At 45.0% G+C, this 17,592-nt stretch overlaps 1 protein-coding gene across 5 annotated transcripts in view; it reads right to left on the reverse strand.

Moving 5' to 3' along the window:
* Positions 1 to 17,592, reverse strand: part of ADD2 (adducin 2) — a 573,955-nt gene that overhangs the window by 165,715 nt on the left and 390,648 nt on the right. For all 5 annotated transcript variants that reach the window (XM_069617650.1, XM_069617649.1, XM_069617648.1 and 2 more), the window contains one exon: positions 17,063 to 17,152. In XM_069617650.1, coding sequence (XP_069473751.1) covers positions 17,063 to 17,152 — 90 coding nt within the window. The remainder of the gene's footprint in view (positions 1 to 17,062; positions 17,153 to 17,592) is intronic.

The following is a 17,592-nucleotide window of genomic DNA, read 5'->3' on the forward strand; positions in this document are numbered from 1 at the left end:
AATGAAACTGTTCCTGACAAATGGGAACCGAAGAAGGCAAAGGATGCACCAGGACATATGGAAGGGCTTGTGGCAGATGATGCTGCTTGCATATTGGCATGTAAAGCTGAACCCAGACAGATGGAGGTATTCCTGACATTTGGCAAATTAATATGGGTGTGCATGTTTTGGGTTTGTGCATATGAATGAATTCCTGACATGTTATCAGTACATGTAGGTGACAATTGTAGCCTGTGCATTAGATGGTTTTAGTGAGGAACACCCAACTGTACTCTTTGCATATGAAGGACACATGACGATACACAAACATTCAAGAATGATACTGGGCATAGGAAAGTGCTCTTGGTATATAATTGGCAGTATATTGGCATACAAATCTGGTCTTGGGCATATGACAATCTTCTGGACAAATGGTGATCGTACATGGGCACAGGAACGCGTTCATGTCTTATGATGGTAGTATGTATGTGTGCAGTATGTATGCGTGCAAGTTTGAATGGGGGCATCTGGTGGAGTTCGTGACAAAAGATGGCAGCACTTCAGCCTACCAGTCCATATTTTGTATATAAGGAGTTTTAGCATATCCTGGTGTGCCCTCAGCATGCAAGAATGTAGTAGGGCATTGGAAGGTCCCCTGACACATGATGGGTCTACATAGGCATAGAAGCCTGAACCGAAGTATATCAAGATAAAGATCCTGAAAGATTGCAGTACTAGGTCATGCAAAGCTGCACCAGATACTACTAGATGTAGGGGATATGTAGGGATTCATGTGGCATTATGAATTATTTGAACATAAGATGGAGGTACTTGGATATAGAAAGAAAAACATAGGCATTGAGGGTTTCCTGGCTTTTTTTGGATGTTTGTGGGCATTGTGATGAAGTCACCTGTCAGTCAATGAAAGTGGGGGACCTGGAGATCTGGAGGTGCAGGAAAGCCATCAGCTTTGTGATATGAATACTGGAACTGGCTAATGGGGGAGTTAGATTGCACTTTGAGAAAATAAAAAAGGAGCACCAGATATAGGTCAGGAGATGAACCAGAGGAGCCAGTAAGGGAGAAAGAATAGGCCTTCAACCCAGAAGTAGAGGTAGACCACCAATACAAGGTAGTATCTGACTCCAAGCTTCAAAAATGGGGTGTTCTTAAGTACATATTTATTTACCATATATTTGCTTGGCTTTGGGCTCTAAGGGGGTAAACTCGTTGAAATAAGGATGCGAGTGATAAGGATGCGAGTGGTGTTTAGATGATGATGGGTTATATATTTTCTATGTTCTTTACAGAATTTTCTTTTCTCCAGTTTATTAACTTGGTACAATTTTGAAATTGTTTGGTAAGAGGTGGCACCTAAACATAAGAGTTTGCCGGGTTGGTATAACACATTCTCAGACTGTTTGTTTTTATATTTCCACACAACTGTCAGCGTATGGGATACACCTTCTGTGCTCCACACTCATTTGTCCAGTGATCTGGAATATGAAGGCTCAACTTGGGGCTATCAATGTGTTCCTGGTATTTGGTGGTGGGCATAGAAGGCTAGGCATGGGCCAATTAAACTATTCCAGGTTGAATCAGGGCATATGAAAGTGTTCTTGGCACATGGAAATGCATATTGACATGTACTGATGAACCGAGATATAAGATGCATGTGGAGATTGCATATGGGCATTTAGGTTTTGAACTTAAGAACACGAATGAGTTCCTGACATATGGTTTGTACATCATACAAAAGCTGATCATGGGAATATGAAATGTTCTGGGCTTATGGTGGTTGTATGTGGACATAGGAACATGGTCCTGCCATATGATGACAGTACATAAGTAGGCAAGTCTGAATGCAGGCATACAATGGTGTTCCTGATAAAGGATGGCAAGACATAAGCTTGCAAGCCTTTATGGCACCTGAAACCAGGTCTTTACTCTCATTAATGGCACACAAGGCAGCCATGGTGAAGGTACCAGTGGCAATGATGTAGCACCTCCACATGCCATGCCCATCAACACAGCACTAGACCCTGCAACCCCAAATACCTCTTCTGCCACCCATGCACTCCAGACATCAGGCAGTCTGTGCGAGACCCCAGCCAAATAAACTGGATCAAAGGTGTACCTGGATGCAGCTGCCACCTCTACTGGCATTGTCACCCCCATAGTGACCTGTGCACCGGCTACTGCCACCAAGCTCCCTGCCCCCACATCTGCTGGTACACCCATCACCACCTCGGCTGCAATTCCCTTCCCAGTTGTACCAACCCACATCTCTAATGCCAGCTGTGTGCCTGGGTCAAGTCAAGCAAAATTACCACTGGCGACCACTACCACAAGGCACCCCTTATCGGTCTCCAATATTAGCAATAGCTCTTTGTCACTGGTCAGGGGTGGGGCTGTAGTTGACTTGCCCTCATCCAGCCCCCCCTTCCAGGCCGTGGTTCTCCTGTGATCAGTCCTCCCCAATCCCCTGCTGCTGTAGACCTGCGGTCAGTCACACAGCCTGATGACAGTGATGATGCTTTGGACGGTGGCAATGGAGTGATCTTTGAAAGTGATGTCACACCCCTGTTTGGCTGCCTTGTACAGTGATGCCTTATCTGCCATCTGGGAGAGGCTCACGAGAATGGAGCAGTGGCAGGAGAGGATGGAAGAGCTCACAGAGCTCCACCTGCAGTATGCACTGGCAATGGGGGATGCCATGCATGGGTCCACAAGGATAATAGCCAGGGGAGTGGCACATTAGAGCTGACACCTATCTGAGTCTACAGTGGTGAATACTGTGGTGGCCCAAGGGGCGGGTGCTCATCTGGCTAGGAAAATATACAGAGGGCACTTGTCCTCATGATACAACACATGTGTTGCCCGGAGTCTGTCAGCTCTGCCTCCGTTATCCCCCACAGAAGGGTCACAAGTAGAGAGCCTCCGTGGGAGGTCGTTGCACACCGCCACTCACACACCAAGATGACACTGGGGACTGAGGGAGATGGGAGGGCATTGGTGTTGGGGATTGAGGGAGGTGGGAGGGTATAGGTGTTGGGGATTGAGGGAGGTGGGACGGCATGGGTTTGACAGACTTAAGAAATGGAGTTTGCATCACAAGTAAAGATTGGTAGTCTTTTGGGCCATGCCACAGATGTTAATGCAGGGATTAACTATATACGATATGGATTGTGGATATTGTTTTCAGAAATAATTGTCTATCAATTCTTGAGGCAGCATGCGCTCATTCATTCCTTCTGCATGGCCATCCTGTGCTGGTCTGCCTGCCCATTTCTCATCACCCTTCTCCTCTGAGTCTACCTGTGCCACTTCCTCCTCAGCAGGCAATGGTACATTCCTCCTGATGTACATATTATGCAGCATCACACAAATAAGAGGCCAAAAGTGCGTTGTATGCATACCCTGGCCCTTGTGCGTGCCTCGTTGTAGGCAATTTCATGTGGCGTTCCAGAGTTCCTTATTGGGGTCATGAGCCATGGTAGGTGTGGGTAGACAGAGTCACCAGCAAGTGGAATGAAACTGTATCACTTTGAAATAGTTAATGGTCGTACTTCCCTGTCCTAAGTGCTTCATGTTTTTCACTTTCATGCAGTTATTTCAGTGCACTCTACTGCAATCGGGGTGCTTTTCTCTTGCATTTAACAATGCACAATGACCTGTGTCTATCCTGCACTGCAGCATATGTATGCACTCCTATAGTCTGGATTCCCCAATGGTCCCTGCACATCCCCATGGTTACTATCCATGTTGCAGCCCGTGCTGACTTTTTCTTGGCCATTGTGGTTTATTTGATGTGTGCCTGTGGCAGTGTGTTTGTTTCGCATTTTGGATGTCTCCCGACTGTTGTGTGCTACAGGGTATGGTGGGGTGTTTTCCTTACTGTTACCATGGGTGGCCACCTCGGCCCGGCATCTTTAAAAAGGGGTTGGGGAGGGGCCCTTTACCACAAAAATGCATTTTCAGTTACAGTGTCTTATGCATTGTGGGATTTGTGGTCCCTTCAGCTGGAGTGCTTTAGTGTGGAAGGGCATTGCATGGGGTGTTTGCGAGGCCATATGGATCATGCTCCAGGATACTTTGTGCTACATGTCCATGGTGAATCTTTACCCCTTCCCCTTCAATTCCACATTCACCTTTGTGGATACATAACTAGGATCCAGGTGTGCTGTCCTCTGTGGGTCTGCATGTACGCAGGCAAGGTGCTGATTCATAGAGCCATGGCATCATGACTTGAACCTGGGAAACGGGCGCAGCAGTGGGTCAAACGCATCCCTCAGGTCGTAATATATAAGCCATTAGCACTTATGGCTGGGGTGCCTGTTGCAGCAATGTCTCCACTGAGGCAAGTGGCCACCCTCGGAACAGATTGTACACGTTAATTGTCCGGTAAAGGACCAGGCAGTCTTGTGCATTCTCCTGAAAATGGACAGCATCTCATCAGGGCAGCATATCAACAAACTGGTGATGGTGGGGGGGCAGGAGATTAGGAGTGCTGGTGGATCACACCAAGACCTTTTGAAATCATTGTCTGGAGAAAGGGATTTTGGAGACGGCAGAATATGTGCTGTAGACAACTTAACAGGGAATCGCTGTCCCAACGCCTCTTTGTGGGTGGTGGGGATTTAAGTCGCAGACGTATTCACCTCCCAACTTAACAGATAGCTGGCGCCCAAAGGCATGGTCAACAGATGCATTGTTGCAGGACTGATCATCCAGACCTCTTTACACGCTCCCTCCTGTTGCCATCATATCAATGGCTCTGCATAAGCCCCAGGTTCAGAGGGAGCAACTGATTCTGATTGCCTTTCTCTGGCTGATGAAGCCCTCTTTATCAGTTCTTCTAGAACTTTATATGGATTCCTCAATCCAGACTCCTCTTTTTCCTCTTCTTCTGACAAATCCATCTGGCCTTCTCCATCTGCTGGCCCTTGACCAATCCGTTGTTCTGAAAACATGGATCATTTCCGGAGTCTGTTTTGTTTGCCAGGCCATTTGTCAGTCACTTCTGACCTGCCCCTGAATTCCTGAGCCCCAAGACGTTCTAGGAATTACAAACGTGTCTGGGCTACATAGGCTGGTTGGTTTGTTCAGCTGGGTTCCGACTTGCTTCATTTCCCCTTCAGTCATGGTAGTCGATTTCCTCTCAGAACTGGCGGTAAATGGTAAATGCTTTACGACTATTAATGTTTTGGATCACCTATCTCAGCAGGACATTCCAGGCTGGGAAATGTCATGATGGGGAACTCTATACTTATTTAGCATTTGATGAGGGTCCTCAAGTTAAAGCAGACTCCAGGTACGAAATATGCTTTCATGTAGGATGTCACCAAAGTATTCAAATTGTTTTCTGAAGGCCTGATAACACTTCTGTTTCACCAAACTGGCAATGCTTTTGTGCCTCTTTTCATTTTGCAGAGTATCAGATGTCCAGATACTGGATGTCATCCAAATGAGTTTCACTCCAGAAGGGGTGTGCTTTCAGATTTATAGAAGGACTAACACTGAGTCTAATTATGTATTATACCCATGTTTTCCTAACAATGAGAGGTTATTTGTTTTTCACCGTGTGAAGGAGTTGTAACTGTTAAGGGGTGCCAAAAGTACCAGGTAAACCCAGAGGAAACAGTCAATCCAAACCAGACTCCATGACAGAGTAGACAAAGTGCATGGCAAAACCCAACTTTATTTGCATTAAAACAAGGCTGGGACAGCATACAAGCATTAAACATCTTGTTGCTCTCGACATATTTATGAAACACAATTATTTAAGTACTGAGAAGTCATCATCAATGACATCATAACCTCCTTGCTCCTTCCTCTCTAACAGACCCTCCCAAGAGCAAAAGGGTCCTTTTCTCTCCTCCAGCTCACTTTGTACCTGTGGCGTCTCTCAGGGCTCTTTCCTATCTCCATGACTCTTCAACATCTACCTGGCCCCTCTGGCCCACCTGATCTCCATCTACTCCCCTCATTTCCAGTGACGCAGATGACAGACAGCTCTCTTTCCGCTGCCATCCTCTACCTCCACCTCCTCCTCTTCCTCCCTCATACCTGACTGCCTGACTGCTATTCAGGCATGGTGCTCTGCCAAAGATTTCTGCCTGAATGCCAGAAAGACAGAGATCCTTCTCATTGGGATGCCTGCTCCTTGTTTCCCACTCAATCTCTGGCCAGACCCCTTGGGTCCACTCACCCCAGCCACTTGTGGGGCAAAAAACCATGGGATCATCTTTGACTCTTCTCTCTCTTTCTCTCCACACATCACAGACCTTGCCAAGAAGTCCAATTTTTAGCTTCATCTCCCCAGGGGTATTCTACCTTTCCTCACCTTCCCCCAGAAGCTCAATGTCTCCAGAGCTCTGGATCTCTCTAAGCTTAACTACTGTAATAGCCTCTTCCTCAACTTTCCTCTTTTCCTCCCTCCGCCCCCCTCCAACTAATCCAGAATAGGACTGCAAGATGTATCCTTGGCCTCAGGCCCAGGGACCGCATCTCTCTAGCTCTAAAATCTCTCCACTGGCTCCTGGTGACTGCAAGGATCAAATTCAAGACCCTCTGCATCACCCACAAGGCTGTCTTTAGTCTTCTGGCACCAACTCTCTGCCGGTCAAACATTTCTCCAAGCAGAGAGTGGGAGGTAGATCCCTTTCGTCAGCTGGCGCCTCCCCCCAGACTTGAATCAGATCTTCTTGAATTCCAGAAACCTCTCAAGACCTTCCTTTTCTCCTCTTCCTTCCCTCTCCCCCTCCTGTGCTAAACTCTCCATTTGCTGCTGTGACTTTCCTTCAGAGTCATACAAGGGCCAGACCAACCCCACCAGTCCCCCCAGCATCCTTTGCTAGCACTTGCCCTCGGGCTCCCTTTCCCAGACTATCCCAATTTAGTTCTCCCTGTCTGCTGCACTCCTCCTCCACTCCTCCCCCTCTTTCTCCTGGCACTTGCCACCTTGGTTCAATCAGCACTTGTCGCCCCACATGTGGGGGTACCCCACTTGTGCACTTCTCCCTCTACCCCTGTCCCCCTTGCACTTATCACCTTGTCATGTACTTGCATGGTAGGTTTGTCACAAGGCCAATATAACCATTTCTTTGTTGTTGTATTCTTATGGATTTCCCATATCGTCCCAGCCCCTACCCCACTTTTCTTGTGGCGCCTGGAAACACCTGTGTATAGGCGCCATAAAAAATGTCCAATAAATAGAATTAAAATAAACACAATCTCAGTTCACAAAACCACAAGGAACGGGCATAGGTTAGTGGGTTTGGCTACATATAGATTCCATACAGGTTAAGCAGTTCATTGGCTTAGAAAATATCTGGATCCACCTGGAACCACCCCTATATTGATAAAGGTTAAACTACATCATCTTCATGGCAAAGTGCTGGTTACCATACAACTTAATGGCCGGCATGTCCCTAAGGATTTTGATAGATTGGTGCATTGCTTACTGATTTTGGATACTTGGCAGGTCATCAGGATATGAGTCAGACACAGAAGGGGAGAGAGGACCATGGAACATTCTTCCTCCAATTAAAAGTTATCATTCCTCATTCTCAGGCCATGAGACCGGGCAACCCCTTTGTACTTGGTCTTGCGTGGCGCCTCATGTCTACATGCGCATTTGGGGAGTACAGCAGGTGTCCTATCTGTGTTTGCTTCTAACGAATGGCCAGTGTTTTCCAATTATGGGTCATGTTTGATGGGACCGTGTTTGGAATAGATTTGCTATCTATTTGCTGAGATTTCAGCTGATATTAATGTATGTTTTGTGTTTTCTATTTCCACTGGGGACACCCTTGAGCTACTCTTCGTGGAGTCTTTTGGCTTACTGGTTTGTTGCACCTGACTAACAAAGGCTGGTTGTGCTCTCATAAAACTTTAATTAATTTGGAAGTATACTGCTTTCGTATTGGGAAATGTTATCTCGTGCCTTCGATCAGCCGTACCGATCCTCCCTAATTTCACTTTAACCTTGATATTAGTTGTTAGCCACTCTCTGAGCTCTGCACGGATAAGTATTTCTGTGGATTCCGCCTTTTGAGATTTCCCGAGGCTTTGAGGCATGTGCTCATTCAGAGAGGTGCTGCGGCTTCCATTTTTAATAAGATGTCTGCTTTATTACATTCTTGTTTCTATGTTAGCGAACTATATTCACATATCGTTCATGTTACATTCACCTTATACATTGGTTATGTTGGTGTTCTTCATGTCTGTGGATGCTATGTTAATTTTATTTCATGTCTAAATGCATATATTACCTAGTGTTCATGTTCTTCATGTGGAGAGCATATTTGCTTCTTCTCTAGTTCATGCTTTTCCATTGTTACAATGTTAGTTTTAATGCTTTCAGGTATAAAACAGAATGGTATGTATGCCCCATTAGCAACCTTAAACTCTGGGGCTAGTAATCATAGAACACGCTTACCTATGGATAGAGCGAACGGCAAATGAGCTGTGGATGTCTCAACAGAGTCAATAGGTGGATGTCTCAACAGAGTCAATAGGTGTGGCCTCCACAGTGAAAATCATGAGGTTCTAAGGAGACCTCATTATCTGTGGTTTAGATTCCACTCGTGGGTAGGCATGGCGTGGGAAAATAGCAGGGGAAAACCAAGGACTTACTCTTCATAACCTCCAGTTTCTATATCGCTAGCTGCAGCGCGTAGCATATAGTGGAAAGACAGGGCCGAGCACTTCCGTGTATGTCTACTAAATAACCAAACAGGGATGCTCTAATTCCTACGTCATGACTAATGAAACCTAAAAACATACTGCCCCTAACTGATGTGCCTATGCCAAAAACAGGGGATTTGGTTGCTAAGAGACACCAAATCGGTGCCAAAAGCTGCATGGAAATCTATTCTTCCATGTTTTTCAGTGGGAGGCTAGATGGGCTAGCCCCACATATTAACATCCACATGGGTGCTAATGCACCTGGAAAAGACAAACATAAATGTAAAATAATAGGCAATGGCAAGTCAAAATAATCTAAGGCGCACAAAAGAATGGATAGTGGTCTCTGTGTGTCTACAGGCTGGAAGAAAAGAAGGAACCCCAACGATCATGCAGTGTTCAAATCTCCTGCCAGTTCCAAAACACCACTCTATTTGCTCAGGTGTCAATTTTAAAAACATAAAATATGTGAGTATCAAAATTGTGAGAGATTCAGTTGACAATATAATACATCTCAGTCTTATTCCCTGGTCGATAGACTATGGCGATGTAGTGTCCAAGTCCCATAAAAGTAGTAACCATCACTATGTCCACTCATATATCAGCTATGACGACATAATATGTATAGATTTATAGATTGTAACAGTTTCAATTGACAATGCGCAATTACTTCTAATATCAGGATTTCTCTTCCAAAGTCAAATTAATGATGTATACAACAATCCCATTCGAGCCCTTATGATGGAATGTGCCCCCCCTAAGGGGCCTCTGGCTGCAAGAAATCATGCAATTTGTATGTGGATCAGATGCAACCGAACGGGTGCCACTCATTTCTGTCAGTAAGACCATGTTGATAGCTCTGTAATGCATAGAGCCAATACTGTTCTTTTCTCGCCAGCTGTGTTTCCTTCATGTTTCTCACTCCCCGACCGAATCCCTTTAATCACCCACCATTGTAGTAGACTGGTTGTGAATCTAATTCAATTTGATGAATGCATTATGATATTTGTATAGGGAACCACAACTTTTGAATTCACTTAGGTTGTTTAAGTCATTATGAGTTTTTGTTTTTAGGATTTAATTGTTTGTATCTTAATGATTGGAAGATTTATTTGGGATCTTTCCAATTTGATGTCAATATTGTTGTGTCTTTTGTATTCATTGTGTGCAATTGCTTACATTGCTTACATCGATGCATGTATGATGGCATCATTTCACACGGTTTGATCGATGTGCTGATGGGAACTGTATTTATTATAATTTTTTGGATAAATGCTGATTTTGTTTATTTGATGTCTGTTGTATAATTTTGCAATCTGAACATACTCCTGTGTTGTTCTACGCTTGAATGTGTTTGCCATCTACAGCTAACACTGTTCCCAACCCTGCTGTTCCTGTGGGGGATAGGGGCGGAATGGCTGTCACAGTGAATAACATTCCTCAATGTTGCAGTATTAATGTGCATAAGGTGCAGAAGCTATGGATGATGTATTCATCTGCCTCCCAACATACTTGAGTCTCTGGTGAGGTTCTGTTTGCCCTTAAATGCTGAGCTCTTTCGGAAAACCTTACCTCCCAGTGTCAATGGTCACCTTAGCACAATGGTTTTCTTTGGTCTTACATTTGGCTCGCGAGGGCACCGAGAGTACTGGGACACATTCGGTAAGGAATGCCATGGCTTCTAGGGCATTTATTGAATAGACCTGCTTTGATGAGCTACTGAAAGCAGCAGATTGGTCTACAGATTTGACATTTAAAACTTTTCATTTTAAGCCAGCTGGTCGTCTAGCTGAAATTGTGATTAATACTCTTACAACAAAATACTGATTTTCCTAACCTAAAGTAACATACAATCATATTTGCATTCAAGATACAGAGGCAAGTCTTATGCCTCCACTTTCCTTCCTGAGTATTATCACATATGTCTTTCTTTTTGGACAAAATTCAACAATGACTTCAGGCTGAATGGGTCGTGGACACGGAGTTGAGGTATCAGTGGTCTTTGGAGTCATAACTAATTGACGTTTCTTTCTATGAATTATTGTGCAGCAGCACCAAAGAAAGTGGGGATGGTGGGGAAGTAGCTGTTAGTAGTCAAGTTCATTAGGGAGTTCATTAGTTTGGACTACAGTCAGATGAGAAGCAGGAGTAAGAGAGGTATGCAGAGGGAAGACACATTCAGAAGATATAATGGGATTGTGTAAGGATTGATATGATTATTCAAGTAGGGGTGCATATGTGATGATAAGTGCTGGTCAGGTGCATTGCTGATATAGTAAAAGTTGTGGCAACAAGCACTTTCCAAGTACTAGCATTGATCGGAGCATGGTTTTGCAATGGCATCAGGATGTGCTTGGGAAGCCCTTGAAGTGAGGAGGTCAGAAATGGAAGTTAGCATTTTTAAGCACCTACTGCAAATCACAGGTGTATAGGCTGGGAACACCAACCCAACTGTCAGAAGTGACAGAGCAAAGGATAGGCTGTGCACTTTTGTTGATTTAATGTTTAACGTCGCTGCAGTTAGCAATAAAGATAGGGTGACAACATAATAGTTGCCTCTGCACCTTTAAAGAAATTATGATTTTACATTGCAGGTCAAACACTGCAGAGACGTCAACACAAGTAGAAAATAGCAAGAGTGTTTCAGCTACACAATATGATTTCTACTAATTATTGATCCCAGATTGATTTTTTTCAAATGCTAGCTTGATCATTTAGTTCGATAATATCTGCATTGTAGCAGTTTATGTCTGCAGAAGACGTTGGGCAAATATCTTGACCGTTGAGTTGAGCAAAGTGATCATCTGGTAATTGGACACAACAGACTACTGTTCTATATTATGTAAAATAACGATGACAGTCCCCTTCTAAGATTTGGGTTTTGATTTACCCAATATACAGAACTGAACTATACCATGTAAAGCAGAAGGCCAAATTAGGAGTACCTCGTTGGAGTGCCCCTGAAGGATTAGTCACTTCGCCAAGCGCATAATGACTTCTTTGTCAGAGGGATCAAACAAAGTAAGAGTGACCTTGTATGTAGCTTCATACTTGAAATAGAAACAATCCGAGTAAAAGGTCTTGAGTATATTTGATTATTAGTTTTCAGGCACAGCCCAGGCCTCTATTAATTGAACAGTCCCAGTTGCCATACATATACATTGGTAGATATCCTTGGAATTCATTTTCCTTATAGCTGAGAAGAACAAGTTACTTTCTTACCTGGTAACGTTATTTCGATGGGATGGTCCGACAACGTATTCCATATCTATGACAGGTAATCACCACAGCTGTGCTGCTTCGGAAACTTTTTTCGGCGTCTGCGTCCTGCGTCGATGACGTCGATGCGCCGTCGTCGAGGACCTCCTCCGACATCCGACGTCATCCGATGTGATAAGTAGGATGCACGACGCCCGTAGCCTCAGTTGTAGTTTTTTCCCCCAGAACGTGTGACATTAGTCAACTGCCAGTCAGACACAAAGCCTTGTGGAACGTAAGCTGCAATCGCAAAAGAAATTCTGCAGCGGGGAAGGCAGGGAGGGAGCGATATGGAATACGTTGTTGGACCAGCCCATCGAAAGAACGCTACCAGGTAAGAAAGTAACTTGTTCTTCGAGGGGATTGGGTCCTCCGACGTATTCCATATCTATGACAGACTCCCAAAGCAGTACCAGAGCAAGGAGGAGGGAAAGAATTTAGAATCAAAATTTAGAATTGCCAATCAAATAGCAGAGCAAAGGACCACCTTGCCAAAGGCCAGATCCTGTCCTCGGATGGAATCGAGGGAATAGTGACGTACAAATGTATGTACAGAAGCCCAGGTGGCTGCATCACAGATGTTGCGAATAGGGACACCCCTCTGCAGGGCAGTAGATGCAGCCATACCCCTGGTAGAATGGGCCTGCAAGCCAGCCGGCGGGTCCTTACCCGCCAAGCGGTAACACTCCGAGATGGCCAAAATAATCCAGCGAGATAAAGTCTGTTTCGTCACAGCCTGTCCCAAACGCTTTCCAGCGTAACCAATAAAGAGTTGATCGTCCACTCTGAACCGGGACATGCGTGAAACATAAAAGCTTAAAGCTCTCCTAGGATCAAGCCTATGGAGCCTCTCCTCTTCCTTACCAGGATGCGGAGGAGGATAGAATGCCGGAAGAACAACCTTCTGTGCCAAATGAAATTCCGAAACCACCTTCGGAAGAAAATAAGGACGAACTCTAAGGACAACCACCTCCGAAATATATTCTAGGTGGCGAAAAGAAGGCACCCGAGAGTCCTTGCTCTTAACCAGAGCCTTCCTAGGGGGTTCCCCCGTGCCACGGGGTACCTCCGACACCCCGACCTCGAAAGGCGTCGAGGGCGTCGAGGGCGTCGAGTGAATCGGTGCTGGCGTCGAGAGAACAGGCATCAGCGCCGAGAGGATCGGCGTCGACGTCGAGTAAATCGGCGTTGACGTCAGATGCAGCACCGCCAGCATCGGCGGCGTCGACACAGTCCTCGAAGCCAGAGCTCCGAGCGTGTCCTTCGACGACCTGAGCGTTGACGGCTTCGACGACTTCCTCGGAGCCGGAGCCTTGAGAAAGCCTGTCGACGCCCTCGACGCCTCAGACATCGATGTCTTCCTCGAAGACATCACAGGTGCACACGGTCTCGAACGCGTCGAGAACCGGGACCTGGAATGGGTACGTCGAGAACGAGTCCCCTTGTCCGAACGGGACCTCTCCCGTGACTCGTGCCGACCACTCTTGCGAGCGGTGTCTCTCGAATTCTCACGGCCGACCCCACTCGGGGGCGCGGACGGCTTAGTACCCTGCGACTCGAGAATCGCCAGCATTTTCTTCCCGAAGGAAGCCCATTCCTCTGGCGTCGCACGGCTGGTGGGGTAAGCGACGTGCCGGGCAGAGTCCTCGGAAGATGACCTGGAAGATGACTGCTGTCAGCGCTTCTGAGAATGCCTCGAAGAGGCCGAGGAGTGGCGAGACTGACTCCTAGAAGGAGACCCACGAGACTTCCGACGATGTCGCGGAGAGTCACCTCTCGAATCATCTGTCGAAAGCCCCACAGACTTCGACTTCCGGGGCTTGGACATCCGACCTACCGACAACTTCTTCTTACGTTCACGTAAGGCTTTGGACGTGAGCGACTGGCAGTCGATACAGTCATCCGTGTCGTGGGCCTCCCCGAGGCACCAGAGGCAGGCGTTGTGCGAGTCCGTCACCGACATCTTGGACCCACACTCCCCGCACTTCTTGAAGCCCAGACGCGGGGTCGAAGACGAAGTAGAAGACATCTTCACACGAAGGATTTTCTCACAAAAACGAACAGGTTCGAAGAACCGAGAAGAACAGAACTCCAAAGAGTCGAGGCGTTAACCGAGATTCACGAAGCAACACGTTCGCGGAAAAAACGGAACTGAGGCTACGGGCGTCGTGCGTCCTACTTATCACATTGGATGACGTCGGACGTCGTCGGAGGTCCTCGACGACGGCGCATCAACGTCATCGACGCAAGACGCAGACGCCAAAAAAAGTTTCCGAAGCAGCACAGCTGTGGTGATTACCTGTCATAGATATGGAATACGTCGGAGGACCAATCCCCTCGAACAAATTATATAGAATAAGGACCTTTAGTTGTAAATGCAATAATAGTTTTGTTATTTTCTTTAGCTTTCCTAACTGGAATTACATAGGTTTTGTTAGGACGTCTATAAGTATCACAAAGTGGTCTGTTTAGCCTTTTTGCTTCCTTTCTGTGCCTCGCCTTTAAACTGTGAAGATTTGAAATAAGGGCAGTGGAAGCTGTGCTTAGATTGAATGCAAATCTCTTCTTGGCACCCTCTAAGTTTTACAAGAAAAATAAAATCATCAGTGGCACTCTTCAGAACATAAAAGGCTTGCAGTGTACATTTAATTCTATTTCCTTTTCATTTGGATTTCATCATGACAAGCAGTAGATACTTCTCTCTGAATGTTTCCCAATTGTATTTGACACATTAGTAGGTGGTAAGGAGCACAGTGGTGGCTGGTGATTTGTTTTCGAGGCATAACTATTTACCTGAACTGGCACACGTGCAGAGAGCATGTCCAAATCAATTTGGAGTAGTGGATTGCTTCAAATGGTGCTCTTCACAGCACAAATCCTTTGAAAAATGATTTAAAAAGCTGTTTATATTACAACTGGTTCTCTATGGAAACACTTGAAAACACGGAAGAGATGCCAGGTATCCATGCTAATAATACAGTGGCACATAGTAGAAAACATTTTCATACAGACTATACCCGAAGAAATAAAATGTGGCCTACATCAACAATATATGTCAGCATTGTGCTTAAAAGACATATGTATACCAGAATTGCCACTGTAAGAATTCGTTTTCTTGCTGGCTGTACCCAACATATACCAGCATGGCCCTGTAAGAAAACATTCATGCTGGGTATATATACCAGTATTCCCCTGTAAGAATATATTTCCATGCTGGCTGCACCCAATATAGTTCAGTATGCACTGCAATTACACTTCAAGTTGGCTATGCCCAACATAGGCCAACATATAAGACGACATTGATGCTGGCCGTGCTCAGTGCATGCGAGTATCACAACTGCCACAACATATTAATTCTAGCTGTGGCAAATATATGCCAGTATGCGGCTGCCACTGTAAGACCAAATATTCAAGCTGGTTGTGCCTTATTTAAATGACTTTGATATTACCCACAACATACTCCCGTATTGTCACAGTAAAATGTTTCATATTGCCCCACTTGCCTGTGCCCATACTGTATGCCTGCATTGCCACAAAAACATGATGCAGGCCCTTCACCAGTTCCACAGCACACAATATTTCACACATCACTGCTCTCGTGTGCATGTACACCTGTTCACTCATACATGCCCCATTCTCACACAAACATACCTGCTCTCAGATACACAAACCCACTCTCACATGCACGGACCCGCTCTAAAACGCACGAGGAGCTGCACTCATACATCCACTCACTCTTAGTCTCACTTGCACCCACTCTCATACTCATGTGGATTGCCTAACATGCTGATGCAGACTTCAGAGAATTCAAAATCAGGTCACTAGATTATACTTAGTCCTCCAAAAATGGCACAACATAAAACCAGCCCTAAAACATCTCTATTAGCTACCAGTTGAGTCCCCTCGTACATTTTAAAGCCTTTGTACGATACACACAGCTTCTACGTGAATTACGACACCTGCCAGACCTAGGGGCAACTAATTCCAATCTGATCTCCCAATGGGTATAATGCTTTAAACCTGAGATCATAACAAAATCACCTGCACTTCAGAAAACGTCCAAAAACATAGCAGCAGCGTAGCGATATACTCTATAGGGGAGCATTTCTTGCGTCCAATTGTACTGTACCATCCTTCAATCACTACTCTGATGGGCCGGCAGATAGACATGGGCGGACGGCTCAGGGGCAATGCGTTTGTCTTTGAAACAAGTCAGCGCAGAGCATCACGGGTTCGAATCCTGGTCCCGCGATTATAGACTGGTCTCTGGCCTTAAGTGGGTTACAAAAGATTCATTAATTATTTTACTCTGTATGATTCCATATTGAATGTCAAGCAAAGCACGTATGCCCTCCGTACTCACAGCATAGTACCTTGCCGCCTGCTAGTGAGCTACTTCATCGATTCAGAGCAGGTTATCTGCGTGCACAAGGCCATTCACTCAGGTGAGCACGCGTACTTGCAGACTTCGGGTTTCCTCTTCACTTGCACGTGAGCAAGGCCCAAATTGAAGTCCAGAACACGTTTGTGTGAATAAACTCTCACGTTAGAGCAAAGTAAATTGGCTAATGTTAACACATGCTAGTTGTGAAGTACAAAAAATATATATTGCAATACTTTCATGATATTTGTAGAAATTGACGGTGGGCCCAAATTGATCAGCAAAAGGCTAAATACTCAAATGATATTTATGTTACTTGTTACCTTTTATGGTGATGTTGGAAAGGTCATTGTCAGTTTAATTTCCCATTTTAAGCATTTGCCAACCAACTTTCAATAAGTATGCACTTTCATTCTAGTTTAATGCAGACTCCCTGAATCCGTGTATATATATTTTCATTACATGAACAACACATTGCAAGCCCCTCGCCATTGTTTTCAATCAGTTTAATGGCTCTACTTGATTGCAGGTCAAATTGACCTTTTCTATTTGACCACATTTTTGGATCGTTTTGTTTGTTGAATTTCAGTCAAAATTAAAGAAATGTATGTGTGGGGTGTGGTGAGGGAACAGGATAAGGTGGAGGGAATCCGAACAAAAAACAACCAAAAACAATTTGGTGAAATAGGAAAAGGTCACATTTTTTTGGTCATAAAGACCTAAACCGTTTAATGCAGACTGTAATTTACTTACTGGGCTCCTGCTTTTTTCATTGATGACAGAAGCCAAAAGTTGGGATTGAGGTCCTGCAGATTTTGTATCTTGACGGTTTTGTTCTCGGATCTTAGAAACAAGTTAAAACAAGTTAAAAAAATAAATGACATGAATTATACGCCTGTTTAAACTTTATTATCATATAAGGATTGCATTTTCTTGACATTACCACACCTTCTAAGAAAGAAAGCCGTTCAGAGGGCAGAGATCATCTGGACTCTGCACAGCCTACCTCATTCCTCACATTCATATCTGCCATATTCTACTATTTAAGAGCTTGTCTCGACACTTCTCACTTTAAAAGCCCACAGTCCGTGGGCTTTGCAGGGAGAAAGTGCCGGGATGCCAAGAAACCACCACACCTGTTCTTTTGTTAAAACTGGCCACATTTATTTTTGAACATAACTAAAACCTTAATTACACAGCTTCCATAAACGTGACCCTAAGTTAAGAAAATGTTATCATAAACACACATCAAGTTGTAAGCATACATCATTATTTTTACCATG

The sequence above is a fragment of the Ambystoma mexicanum genome, chromosome 10 (genome assembly GCF_040938575.1).
Source record: "Ambystoma mexicanum isolate Mex_15411 chromosome 10, UKY_AmexF1_1, whole genome shotgun sequence".
Classification (NCBI taxonomy): Eukaryota; Metazoa; Chordata; class Amphibia; order Caudata; family Ambystomatidae; genus Ambystoma; species Ambystoma mexicanum.